Source organism: Xenia sp. Carnegie-2017, unplaced genomic scaffold (assembly GCF_021976095.1).
Source record: "Xenia sp. Carnegie-2017 unplaced genomic scaffold, XeniaSp_v1 HiC_scaffold_1, whole genome shotgun sequence".
NCBI lineage: Eukaryota > Metazoa > Cnidaria > Anthozoa > Malacalcyonacea > Xeniidae > Xenia > Xenia sp. Carnegie-2017.
In genome coordinates, this window is record NW_025813402.1 from 7,134,442 (window position 1) to 7,149,032 (window position 14,591).

General features: G+C 33.3%; 1 protein-coding gene and 2 long non-coding RNA genes across 3 annotated transcripts; all 3 read right to left on the reverse strand.

The window, feature by feature from the left end:
- Window positions 1–966: 966 nt before the first annotated feature.
- LOC124435023 lies at window positions 967–1,381 on the reverse strand. The gene is made up of 2 exons (XR_006944973.1): window positions 1,344–1,381; window positions 967–1,126 (listed from the first exon to the last, which is right to left on the reverse strand). It is a non-coding gene; the product is annotated as an uncharacterized LOC124435023 (long non-coding RNA).
- Window positions 1,382–3,047: 1,666 nt separating this feature from the next.
- On the reverse strand, window positions 3,048–3,832 carry LOC124435016. Its single transcript, XR_006944971.1, has 3 exons — window positions 3,602–3,832; window positions 3,302–3,349; window positions 3,048–3,151 (listed from the first exon to the last, which is right to left on the reverse strand). It is a non-coding gene; the product is annotated as an uncharacterized LOC124435016 (long non-coding RNA).
- A 3,312-nt stretch (window positions 3,833–7,144) lies between these two features.
- LOC124438361 (cubilin-like) lies at window positions 7,145–12,877 on the reverse strand. Its single transcript, XM_046988472.1, has 10 exons — window positions 12,700–12,877; window positions 12,114–12,482; window positions 11,378–11,623; window positions 10,539–10,940; window positions 9,820–10,188; window positions 9,284–9,640; window positions 8,984–9,031; window positions 8,583–8,833; window positions 7,584–7,991; window positions 7,145–7,378 (listed from the first exon to the last, which is right to left on the reverse strand). Exons 1-10 carry the CDS (start codon window positions 12,875–12,877, stop codon window positions 7,145–7,147), a joined length of 2,862 nt encoding a protein of 953 aa, XP_046844428.1.
- Window positions 12,878–14,591: the final 1,714 nt, after the last annotated feature.

The following is a 14,591-nucleotide window of genomic DNA, read 5'->3' on the forward strand; positions in this document are numbered from 1 at the left end:
GAGACGAAGGCAAAACTATAAAAAATGACAAAAACCTTTGGGCCTCACTAACCTTTAGGCCAAGGTCTTGTTTCTTTGTTCATTTGATTCAACATACAAAATGTTCGATTGATATCAAATCTTTCATTTCTAATTGGAAAGGTAACAGCCATGTGATTTTTAGGTGACGCGATTGAACGTACTTCCTCATCTTCCATATCTTGGAACCTCCATCCCTCACGCCATCCACTTTTTGCATCACCAGGACATCCTGTTATAGCCTTCGGTATACCAAAGTTGCCAGTTGGCCATTTATTTTCTGTGAAAGAAAACAATTAAGATGAACTACATTTTTATATCCAGTTCTTAGCTTTATTTACCGAACAATGCCAGCTAATTCAGAGTTTATATGAGAGTTTTCCTTTTCAGCCCGTTTGTAATTTTAATAACTTGCTGAAATTTCATCAATTTATTGCAAAATTTTAACTTGACTTGCTGCATATTAACGTACGTGAAAACAATATCAATATAATTTGCAGGAATTCTTTAAAATGACGCCAAGGACAAATAAAATGTCTCTTCTTGTATCATCACAGAGTAGCTTTTGGCTCTTTTTGTGTCTGAAAGAATTTTAATTGTACACTGACTGATATATGAAATGGGTCATAGACTAAATAAAACATAAACTTTCGAATGAGCAGCATGCTGGGAGCTCTCTTGGATTAATTTCCTGCTAAACCAATTGGTATAGCATATACATTGTTTTGTATAAAACAAACCTTTAAACAAATAATGAGCAAAATACTGTGCTTGAAATCTAAACACATTTCTTGAATAAGATTCATTGCTACCAGAGTTACCCACAATCAACAAATAGTTTGTTGAAGAACGTATTTCCATTCCTGCAGTTGCATTTTCTCCACAATATTTACCAAGTAAAGGAGAGGTATCATTTGGACCATTGTAAATAATGAGAAATGTATGGTTGCATTGTGGGATATTTAATATCAAAATTTCAATGAGATGACAAATGTTTTTGCTACAGTAATCAGCCATGAACAATATTGAAAGTTTAGATCAGTTTCGTTTTGGGTTGTATCGTGTGAAGATATTGAGCCACTTTGAGCAGTGTATGTGCGAGTACAGCCTAAAGTAAATAAAAAACTTTACTAGTAAAAAATATCGGAAAATCAGTAGAAGAAACGCACTACAAAAGTTAAATAACTGCATATTCAGCGATTTGTAGAGTTAAATTAAGTACGAAATAACAAAGTAATATGATTATCATCATATATATATTCTTGATTCATTTGTAATGGCCTCGCAAATATTTCACAGTCAATAAATGTTTTATAACAACAAACCTAAAAGCTGAGCTTTGTAATATGCTTGAAAGGCAAACAGCTTTTGGATGTGACCCATAGCTACCAGAGTTGCTCACGATAAACAAATGGTTTGATGAAGAACGTATTTCCATTCCTGCAGTTGCATTTTCACCACAATATTTGCCATGTAGAGGGGAGGTATCATTTGGGCCATTGTAAATATTGAGAAATGTATCGTTGCACTGTGGGATATTTAGTATTGAGAATTTCAGGGAAATGACAAATGTTTTTGCTGTAGTAATAAGCCACGAACAATATTGAGAGTGTGGATCCATATCGTTTTTTGCTGTCTGATGCGATGAAATTCGACCACTGAGACCAGTGGTAGAAACCCGACAGTCTAAAGGAAAGAAAAGTTTCGTTCTTTCCAGCATATAAAGAGGTATTCTTGTTGAAAGTTAGAAATAAAATATTCTTAGCTGTATACAACCGATATTATAGCTATTTCGTCATCTTATGATTTATCGTAAGGAATAGTTCTAAATATATAGAACTTTATATTCATGTTTTCCACATGGGATTAAAGAAAATAGCGGCCGTTACCTTTGTAGTAACAATAGTAGAACTTTTGCGACCAGAACTATCAGAAGTATCAACAAAACATGATTTCCAGAAAGATTATCCCTATTATTGTCATCCTCCGTATCAAATAAAATATACTCCATTTGACTTTTGCCCACTTTACCATTTGACATTTGGGAGATAACAATGAGTTGGATGTCAACAAGTAAAAAGGTTTCATAACTGGCAATTCAATGGAATCATACCAGTTTCCATTTGTTCGACAGCAATAATTAATAGTAGTATCTCTATCATAAGTGCCACCAGGTAACTGTCCTCCTCGATCATTAACTCTTCTTGGCCAATCATCTTCATCGTCCCATTTCACAGAACCAGAACTCATACCATTTGGACAAACATTACTTGACTTGTAAACACAATATACACCTTTCAAAATAAACGTAGATATGCAGATTTACATTACAAATTTTAGTTGTCAGGATTCAGTTTGTCGTACATGTGTGTGCAAAATGCGATGAACAAATCTATGATGAGCAGGGCCATCAGCTGTTTTCGACAATTAATGAAACCACACGATCAGACCGACTTCTCTTTGAGAAAAGATCAGTTTCTCTAATACACGTTATCTATATTTCGTTTCTAATTAAGCTATGGTTGTTTTACTTTTTGGGACTTTTTAGAGGTATTAGTTATCCAATTCAGACTACGATTATCGCTTGGTAAATCCATCATATATGTAAATAGAAAGTAGCAAAGCTCACAGCTTTATAATTGAACACATGAGAAATGTGAAATATTCTGGCGTGAAAAGATTTTGTTTAAATGTTATTTAAGGACTTCAAGAAATATGTAGAATATGAAAATTTTAATGGCATTCTAATGGATAATGTTCTAATGAATCTAACACACAAAACAATGAAATATCATAAAAGTAGTCATTTCATTACATCTATATCTCGTGAAACCAAACTATAAACGCAGTCAATATGGAAAATAAACCAATACTAGGCCTTACCCGTGGCCAAGACTTCGAATTGTTGCTTATTTGGTCCAGCATACAAAATTTTCGTTCAATATCCATTTTTGATAGTTTAAACGTAACACCAAAGTGGTTCTTCAATGATGCCTTTGAACGTAGGTTATGATTTTATCATCATTCTCCATATCCTGCAACCTCCATCCCTCACGCCAACCACTATTTAAGCCACCAGGACATCCAGAGTATGTACTTGGCAAGCCAAAACTGCTGTTAGGCCATTGATCACCTGTAAAACACAAGCTTTATGCCATAGATAATAATAATCTCGTAAAACATAATATCTTATTTTGTTTTAATTTACAGGAGCAAACAACAACAACAAGAATAATAATAATGGCAAACACAACAACCACAGATGGAAATTTTGAAATAACACCTGCAACTGTTGACTCATCAGATGGAAATTTTGGTGACGGTAATGGTTCTACAAAAATAACGAAGTGTTACATTATTATGTCTTTATCGCATGTTAACCATAATTACGCTTATTCATTCACCAAGAAGATTAAAAAATACAAATTTACTTTACACCAATTTTTTTAATACTTTACTACTGTTTACTACTTCACACTGCTTTAAGAAAAAACTTTGTTTTATTTCCAATTCTAATTGGAAAACATTAGCGTACTTTTTACAAAATGTGAGATTTAAAATAAATCCTATTACTTATACACACCTGTTGGTATTCGTTGACTCCTGTACTCCAGAACAAAACCTGATTCACTTAAATTTGAAAACTTTTCATATTGTAATAAAATATAAATATTGTTGGTCGATGACAGCATTGTAATGTTGTTATAGACGTTTTTGCTGTGACGAAAAAATCTTCCCAGGACATGCGCACTGGAGTTCATTCCATCGTAAATAGTGAGAACGTCATTCCCAATATTTAAAGTAGTAATATTCAAAGCAATTATGTCATCCACATCAACAGTTATTAACCAAGAACAATTATAGCGACGAGGATAACCAACAGGACTATCAACTGGCGATTTTATGGTTCCAGAACTGGCAATGACGTCACGATGGCAGTCTATTATCAAAAATCGCAAAATTCACAGTTGTTAATTCTGCTGTTTTCCTATTTTGTTCAACATTTGAAAGAGTTTTTCTGGTTTATATTGTTTGCAAAATACGTTTATAAAAGGATCATGAGCAATGTGTAAAACCATAAATTAAAAATACAATAAAACCATAACAAAACAAACCTTCAAACAAACGTTGAGCACTGTATTGTCCACGAAAGGCAAACACACTTTTTGGATGTGACCCATAGCTACCAGAATTACCCACAATTAATAAATGGTTTGATGAAGAACGTATTTCCATTCCTGCAGTTGCATTTTCACCACAATATTTACCAAGTAAAGGAGAGGTATCATTTGGGCCATTGTAAATGTAGAGAAATGTATCGTTGCATTGTGGCATATTTAATATCGAGAATTTCAGGAAATGACAAATGTTTCTGCTACAGTAATAAGCCATGAACAATATTGAGAGTGCGGATCCATGTCGTTTTGTGCAATGTTGTGGGAAGATATAGAACCATTGGGACCACTAACTGAATCACGACAATCTAAATTATGAAAAAGAATGCAAGTAGGAATATGAAACAGAAATATTGATTTGGACCATTCCAATAAAATAGGACAATAGTATTATTTAGGGACATACGTATTTTGAAAAATTTAAGAAAGAGTAAGACTCTGAATTGCGTGCAAAGTACTAATGCAAGAAATTGTTAAATACATCAAAACTATAACCAAAAAAACTTCTTTTAGTATGAAGCCTAAATGCATTTCACACATAATAATATTATAAAATTTGTAAATATAGTAACTAAACGGCCTCCTGAAAAACAAGTGCCTATACGAGCCCCGAAGAGCTACCATTCTTAAGTATTTTCAATAAAATCAAAAATACTTACCTACGTAGTAACAATAGTATAATTTGGTGCGACCTAAACTGTCTGATTTATCTAAGAACACACAATTTCCAGAAAAACGATCATTATTGTTACTATCTTCCGTGTTAAATAAAATATACTCCATTTGACTTGTTGCCCATTTTACCATTTGACATTTGGGAGACGACACTGAATTAGATGTCAGCAAATAAAAAGGTTTGATAACAGGCAGATTAATGGAGTTATACCAGTTTCCATTTGTTTGACAACAATAATGAATAATAGTGTCTTTATCATAGGTGCCAAAAGGTAACTGTCCTCCCAGGTCATTTCTATTGTTTCTATCTTCATCATCCAATCTTACAAATCCAGAACTAAGACCATCAGGACAAGTGTTGCTCGACTTATAGAGACAATACAAACCTTTAAAAAAATGTAAAATGTATGTGAATTGATTGATATCTGTATGACGGAATTATTATAATTAGGAAACTGTAATTTAAGATGTTATAGAATTGATGGCTATGGTGATAGGTTTGTAATTAAATATATTTTTTCTGAAGATAGCCATAATATTTAGAGAGAAAGGTAGAGCAAACCATGAACAATAAATTCTTTCTCAGTTTTTGACAAATTTTATCACAAACGATCAAATGAACGAACAATTTATTTTTGAATTATGTCATATGGGAATTTTCATGATATGAATGGTCGCCCGTTATAAACAAAATACATGTGAAGTCCAGCTTTGTCTTTTAAGAAGTATGACAATATGCTCAATATGCACTTGTTCTTGCTGTCTTCACACCTTCATAGATCAGAGACGAAGGCAAAGCTATAAAAATGACAAAAATTCACTAACCTTTAGGCCAAGGTCTTGTTTCTTTGTTCATTTGATTCAACATACAAAATGTTCGATTGATATCAAATCTTTCATTTCTAATTGGAAAGGTAACAGCCATGTGATTTTTAGGTGACGCGATTGAACGTACTTCCTCATCTTCCATATCCTGGAACCTCCATCCCTCACGCCATCCACTTTTTGCATCACCAGGACATCCTGTTATAGCCTTCGGTATACCAAAGTTGCCAGTTGGCCATTTATTTTCTGTGAAAGAAAACAATTAAGATGAACTAAAATTTTTACATCCAGTTCTTAGCTTTATTTACCGAACAATGCCAGCTAATTCAGAGTTTATATGTGAGTTTTCCCTTTTCAGCCCGATTGTTATTTTAATAACTTGCAATAAAATTTCATCAATTTATTGCAAAATCAGGCTGGTTAACAACATTGACTTGCTGCATATTAACGGCATAAGTATGTGAAAACAATATTAATATTGTTTGCAGGAATTCTTTTAAAATGACGCCAAGGACAAATAAAATGTCTCTTCTTGTATCATCGCAGAGTAGCTTTTGGCTCTTTTTTGTGTCTGGGGAGAATTGCAATTGTGCACACTGGCTGATATATGAAATGGGTCATAGACTAAATAAAACATAAACTTTCGAATGAGCAGCATGCTGGGAGCTCTCTTGGTTAAGTTTCCTGCTAAAACAATTGGTATAGCATATACATTCGTTTTGTATAAAACAAACCTTTAAACAAATAATGAGCAAAATACTGTGCTTGAAATCTAAACACATTTCTTGAATAAGATTCATTGCTACCAGAGTTACCCACAATCAACAAATAGTTTGTTGAAGAACGTATTTCCATTCCTGCAGTTGCGTTTTCTCCACAATATTTACCAAGTAAAGGAGAGGTATCATTTGGACCATTGTAAATAATGAGAAATGTATGGTCGCACTGTGGGATATTTAATATCAAGAATTTCAATGAGATGACAAATGTTTTTGCTACAGTAATCAGCCATGAACAATATTGAAAGTTTAGATCAGTTTCGTTTTGGGTTGTATCGTGTGAAGATATTGAGCCACTTTGAGCAGTGTATGTGCGAGTACAGCCTAAAGTAAATAAAAAACTTTACTAGTAAAAAATATCGGAAAATCAGTAGAAGAAACGCACTACAAAAGTTAAATAACTGCATATTCAGCGATTTGTAGAGTTAAATTAAGTACGAAATAGCAAAGTAATATGATTATCATCATATATATATTCTTGATTCATTTGTAATGGCCTCGCAAATATTTCACAGTCAATAAATGTTTTATAACAACAAACCTAAAAGCTGAGCTTTGTAATATGCTTGAAAGGCAAACACGCTTTTCGGATGTGACCCATAGCTACCAGAGTTGCTCACGATAAACAAATGGTTTGATGAAGAACGTATTTCCATTCCTGCAGTTGCATTTTCACCACAATATTTGCCATGTAGAGGGGGAGGTATCATTTGGGCCATTGTAAATATTGAGAAATGTATCGTTGCACTGTGGGATATTTAGTATTGAGAATTTCAGGGAAATGACAAATGTTTTTGCTGTAGTAATAAGCCACGAACAATATTGAGAGTGTGGATCCATATCGTTTTTTTGCTGTCTGATGCGATGAAATTCGACCACTGAGACCAGTGGTAGAAACCCGACAGTCTAAAGGAAAGAAAAGTTTCGTTCTTTCCAGCATATAAAGAGGTATTCTTGTTGAAAGTTAGAAATAAAATATTCTTAGCTGTATACAACCGATATTATAGCTATTTCGTCATCTTATGATTTATCGTAAGGAATAGTTCTAAATATATAGAACTTTATATTCATGTTTTTCCACATGGGATTAAAGAAAAATAGCGGCCGTTACCTTTGTAGTAACAATAGTAGAACTTTTTGCGACCAGAACTATCAGAAGTATCAACAAAACATGATTTCCAGAAAGATTATCCCTATTATTGTCATCCTCCGTATCAAATAAAATATACTCCATTTGACTTTTTGCCCACTTTACCATTTGACATTTGGGAGATAACAATGAGTTGGATGTCAACAAGTAAAAAGGTTTCATAACTGGCAATTCAATGGAATCATACCAGTTTCCATTTGTTCGACAGCAATAATTAATAGTAGTATCTCTATCATAAGTGCCACCAGGTAACTGTCCTCCTCGATCATTAACTCTTCTTGGCCAATCATCTTCATCGTCCCATTTCACAGAACCAGAACTCATACCATTTGGACAAACATTACTTGACTTGTAAACACAATATACACCTTTCAAAATAAACGTAGATATGCAGATTTACATTACAAATTTTTGTTGTCAGGATTCAGTTTGTCGTACATGTGTGTGCAAAATGCGATGAACAAATCTATGATGAGCAGGGCCATCAGCTGTTTTTCGACAATTAATGAAACCACACGATCAGACCGACTTCTCTTTGAGAAAAGATCAGTTTCTCTAATACACGTTATCTATATTTCGTTTCTAATTAAGCTATGGTTGTTTTACTTTTTGGGACTTTTTAGAGGTATTAGTTATCCAATTCAGACTACGATTATCGCTTGGTAAATCCATCATATATGTAAATAGAAAGTAGCAAAGCTCACAGCTTTATAATTGAACACATGAGAAATGTGAAATATTCTGGCGTGTGAAAAGATTTTGTTTAAATGTTATTTAAGGACTTCAAGAAATATGTAGAATATGAAAATTTTAATGGCATTCTAATGGATAATGTTCTAATGAATCTAACACACAAAACAATGAAATATCATAAAAGTAGTCATTTCATTACATCTATATCTCGTGAAACCAAACTATAAACGCAGTCAATATGGAAAATAAACCAATACTAGGCCTTACCCGTGGCCAAGACTTCGAATTGTTGCTTATTTGGTCCAGCATACAAAATTTTCGTTCAATATCCATTTTTGATAGTTTAAACGTAACACCAAAGTGGTTCTTCAATGATGCCTTTGAACGTAGGTTATGATTTTTATCATCATTCTCCATATCCTGCAACCTCCATCCCTCACGCCAACCACTATTTAAGCCACCAGGACATCCAGAGTATGTACTTGGCAAGCCAAAACTGCTGTTAGGCCATTGATCACCTGTAAAACACAAGCTTTATGCCATAGATAATAATAATCTCGTAAAACATAATATCTTATTTTGTTTTAATTTACAGGAGCAAACAACAACAACAAGAATAATAATAATGGCAAACACAACAACCACAGATGGAAATTTTGAAATAACACCTGCAACTGTTGACTCATCAGATGGAAATTTTGGTGACGGTAATGGTTCTACAAAAATAACGAAGTGTTACATTATTATGTCTTTATCGCATGTTAACCATAATTACGCTTATTCATTCACCAAGAAGATTAAAAAATACAAATTTACTTTACACCAATTTTTTTAATACTTTACTACTGTTTACTACTTCACACTGCTTTAAGAAAAAACTTTGTTTTATTTCCAATTCTAATTGGAAAACATTAGCGTACTTTTTACAAAATGTGAGATTTAAAATAAATCCTATTACTTATACACACCTGTTGGTATTCGTTGACTCCTGTACTCCAGAACAAAACCTGATTCACTTAAATTTGAAAACTTTTCATATTGTAATAAAATATAAATATTGTTGGTCGATGACAGCATTGTAATGTTGTTATAGACGTTTTTGCTGTGACGAAAAAATCTTCCCAGGACATGCGCACTGGAGTTCATTCCATCGTAAATAGTGAGAACGTCATTCCCAATATTTAAAGTAGTAATATTCAAAGCAATTGTGTCATCCACATCAACAGTTATTAACCAAGAACAATTATAGCGACGAGGATAACCAACAGGACTATCAACTGGCGATTTTATGGTTCCAGAACTGGCAATGACGTCACGATGGCAGTCTATTATCAAAAATCGCAAAATTCACAGTTGTTAATTCTGCTGTTTTCCTATTTTTGTTCAACATTTGAAAGAGTTTTTCTGGTTTATATTGTTTGCAAAATACGTTTATAAAAAGGATCATGAGCAATGTGTAAAAACCATAAATTAAAAATACAATAAAACCATAACAAAAACAAACCTTCAAACAAACGTTGAGCACTGTATTGTCCACGAAAGGCAAACACACTTTTTGGATGTGACCCATAGCTACCAGAATTACCCACAATTAATAAATGGTTTGATGAAGAACGTATTTCCATTCCTGCAGTTGCATTTTCACCACAATATTTACCAAGTAAAGGAGAGGTATCATTTGGGCCATTGTAAATGTAGAGAAATGTATCGTTGCATTGTGGCATATTTAATATCGAGAATTTCAGGGAAATGACAAATGTTTCTGCTACAGTAATAAGCCATGAACAATATTGAGAGTGCGGATCCATGTCGTTTTGTGCAATGTTGTGGGAAGATATAGAACCATTGGGACCACTAACTGAATCACGACAATCTAAATTATGAAAAAGAATGCAAGTAGGAATATGAAACAGAAATATTGATTTGGACCATTCCAATAAAATAGGACAATAGTATTATTTAGGGACATACGTATTTTGAAAAATTTAAGAAAGAGTAAGACTCTGAATTGCGTGCAAAGTACTAATGCAAGAAATTGTTAAATACATCAAAACTATAACCAAAAAAACTTCTTTTAGTATGAAGCCTAAATGCATTTCACACATAATAATATTATAAAATTTGTAAATATAGTAACTAAACGGCCTCCTGAAAACAGGTGCCTATACGAGCCCCGAAGAGCTACCATTCTTAAGTATTTTCAATAAAATCAAAAATACTTACCTACGTAGTAACAATAGTATAATTTGGTGCGACCTAAACTGTCTGATTTATCTAAGAACACACAATTTCCAGAAAAACGATCATTATTGTTACTATCTTCCGTGTTAAATAAAATATACTCCATTTGACTTGTTGCCCATTTTACCATTTGACATTTGGGAGACGACACTGAATTAGATGTCAGCAAATAAAAAGGTTTGATAACAGGCAGATTAATGGAGTTATACCAGTTTCCATTTGTTTGACAACAATAATGAATAATAGTGTCTTTATCATAGGTGCCAAAAGGTAACTGTCCTCCCAGGTCATTTCTATTGTTTCTATCTTCATCATCCAATCTTACAAATCCAGAACTAAGACCATCAGGACAAGTGTTGCTCGACTTATAGAGACAATACAAACCTTTAAAAATGTAAAATGTATGTGAATTGATTGATATCTGTATGACGGAATTATTATAATTAGGAAACTGTAATTTAAGATGTTATAGAATTGATGGCTATGGTGATAGGTTTGTAATTAAATATATTTTTTCTGAAGATAGCCATAATATTTAGAGAGAAAGGTAGAGCAAACCATGAACAATAAATTCTTTCTCAGTTTTTGACAAATTTTATCACAAACGATCAAATGAACGAACAATTTATTTTTGAATTATGTCATATGGGAATTTTCATGATATGAATGGTCGCCCGTTATAAACAAAATACATGTGAAGTCCAGCTTTGTCTTTTAAGAAGTATGACAATATGCTCAATATGCACTTGTTCTTGCTGTCTTCACACCTTCATAGATCAGAGACGAAGGCAAAGCTATAAAAATAACAAAAATTCACTAACCTTTAGGCCAAGGTCTTGTTTCTTTGTTCATTTGATTCAACATACAAAATGTTCGATTGATATCAAATCTTTCATTTCTAATTGGAAAGGTAACAGCCATGTGATTTTTAGGTGACGCGATTGAACGTACTTCCTCATCTTCCATATCTTGGAACCTCCATCCCTCACGCCATCCACTTTTTGCATCACCAGGACATCCTGTTATAGCCTTCGGTATACCAAAGTTGCCAGTTGGCCATTTATTTTCTGTGAAAGAAAACAATTAAGATGAACTAGAATTTTTACATCCAGTTCTTAGCTTTATTTACCGAACAATGCCAGCTAATTCAGAGTTTATATGAGAGTTTTCCCTTTTCAGCCCGATTGTTATTTTAATAACTTGCAATAAAATTTCATCAATTTATTGCAAAATCAGGCTGGTTAACAACATTGACTTGCTGCATATTAACGGCATAAGTACGTGAAAACAATATTAATATTGTTTGCAGGAATTCTTTTAAAATGACGCCAAGGACAAATAAAATGTCTCTTCTTGTATCATCGCAGAGTAGCTTTTGGCTCTTTTTTGTGTCTGGGGAGAATTGCAATTGTGCACACTGGCTGATATATGAAATGGGTCATAGACTAAATAAAACATAAACTTTCGAATGAGCAGCATGCTGGGAGCTCTCTTGGATTAAGTTTCCTGCTAAAGCAATTGGTATAGCATATACATTCGTTTTGTATAAAAACAAACCTTTAAACAAATAATGAGCAAAATACTGTGCTTGAAATCTAAACACATTTCTTGAATAAGATTCATTGCTACCAGAGTTACCCACAATCAACAAATAGTTTGTTGAAGAACGTATTTCCATTCCTGCAGTTGCGTTTTCTCCACAATATTTACCAAGTAAAGGAGAGGTATCATTTGGACCATTGTAAATAATGAGAAATGTATGGTCGCACTGTGGGATATTTAATATCAAGAATTTCAATGAGATGACAAATGTTTTTGCTACAGTAATCAGCCATGAACAATATTGAAAGTTTAGATCAGTTTCGTTTTGGGTTGTATCGTGTGAAGATATTGAGCCACTTTGAGCAGTGTATGTGCGAGTACAGCCTAAAGTAAATAAAAAACTTTACTAGTAAAAAATATCGGAAAATCAGTAGAAGAAACGCACTACAAAAGTTAAATAACTGCATATTCAGCGATTTGTAGAGTTAAATTAAGTACGAAATAGCAAAGTAATATGATTATCATCATATATATATTCTTGATTCATTTGTAATGGCCTCGCAAATATTTCACAGTCAATAAATGTTTTATAACAACAAACCTAAAAGCTGAGCTTTGTAATATGCTTGAAAGGCAAACACGCTTTTCGGATGTGACCCATAGCTACCAGAGTTGCTCACGATAAACAAATGGTTTGATGAAGAACGTATTTCCATTCCTGCAGTTGCATTTTCACCACAATATTTGCCATGTAGAGGGGGAGGTATCATTTGGGCCATTGTAAATATTGAGAAATGTATCGTTGCACTGTGGGATATTTAGTATTGAGAATTTCAGGGAAATGACAAATGTTTTTGCTGTAGTAATAAGCCACGAACAATATTGAGAGTGTGGATCCATATCGTTTTTTTGCTGTCTGATGCGATGAAATTCGACCACTGAGACCAGTGGTAGAAACCCGACAGTCTAAAGGAAAGAAAAGTTTCGTTCTTTCCAGCATATAAAGAGGTATTCTTGTTGAAAGTTAGAAATAAAATATTCTTAGCTGTATACAACCGATATTATAGCTATTTCGTCATCTTATGATTTATCGTAAGGAATAGTTCTAAATATATAGAACTTTATATTCATGTTTTTCCACATGGGATTAAAGAAAAATAGCGGCCGTTACCTTTGTAGTAACAATAGTAGAACTTTTTGCGACCAGAACTATCAGAAGTATCAACAAAACATGATTTCCAGAAAGATTATCCCTATTATTGTCATCCTCCGTATCAAATAAAATATACTCCATTTGACTTTTTGCCCACTTTACCATTTGACATTTGGGAGATAACAATGAGTTGGATGTCAACAAGTAAAAAGGTTTCATAACTGGCAATTCAATGGAATCATACCAGTTTCCATTTGTTCGACAGCAATAATTAATAGTAGTATCTCTATCATAAGTGCCACCAGGTAACTGTCCTCCTCGATCATTAACTCTTCTTGGCCAATCATCTTCATCGTCCCATTTCACAGAACCAGAACTCATACCATTTGGACAAACATTACTTGACTTGTAAACACAATATACACCTTTCAAAATAAACGTAGATATGCAGATTTACATTACAAATTTTTGTTGTCAGGATTCAGTTTGTCGTACATGTGTGTGCAAAATGCGATGAACAAATCTATGATGAGCAGGGCCATCAGCTGTTTTTCGACAATTAATGAAACCACACGATCAGACCGACTTCTCTTTGAGAAAAGATCAGTTTCTCTAATACACGTTATCTATATTTCGTTTCTAATTAAGCTATGGTTGTTTTACTTTTTGGGACTTTTTAGAGGTATTAGTTATCCAATTCAGACTACGATTATCGCTTGGTAAATCCATCATATATGTAAATAGAAAGTAGCAAAGCTCACAGCTTTATAATTGAACACATGAGAAATGTGAAATATTCTGGCGTGTGAAAAGATTTTGTTTAAATGTTATTTAAGGACTTCAAGAAATATGTAGAATATGAAAATTTTAATGGCATTCTAATGGATAATGTTCTAATGAATCTAACACACAAAACAATGAAATATCATAAAAGTAGTCATTTCATTACATCTATATCTCGTGAAACCAAACTATAAACGCAGTCAATATGGAAAATAAACCAATACTAGGCCTTACCCGTGGCCAAGACTTCGAATTGTTGCTTATTTGGTCCAGCATACAAAATTTTCGTTCAATATCCATTTTGATAGTTTAAACGTAACACCAAAGTGGTTCTTCAATGATGCCTTTGAACGTAGGTTATGATTTTATCATCATTCTCCATATCCTGCAACCTCCATCCCTCACGCCAACCACTATTTAAGCCACCAGGACATCCAGAGTATGTACTTGGCAAGCCAAAACTGCTGTTAGGCCATTGATCACCTGTAAAACACAAGCTTTATGCCATAGATAATAATAATCTCGTAAAACATAATATCTTATTTTGTTTTAATTTA

Bases quoted from the DNA above. Each gene is read 5' to 3' on its own strand.
- LOC124438361 (XM_046988472.1), bottom strand. From the start codon at position 12,877: ATGGCCCAAATGATACCTCCCCCTCTACATGGCAAATATTGTGGTGAA. The intron at 8,834-8,983 runs GTGTTATTTCAA...TGTGTTTTACAG, and splicing joins TGATGAGTCAACAGTTGCAG to GTGATCAATGGCCTAACAGC. The intron at 7,379-7,583 runs GTAACGGCCGCT...TCTTTCCTTTAG, and splicing joins CTACTATTGTTACTACAAAG to ACTGTCGGGTTTCTACCACT.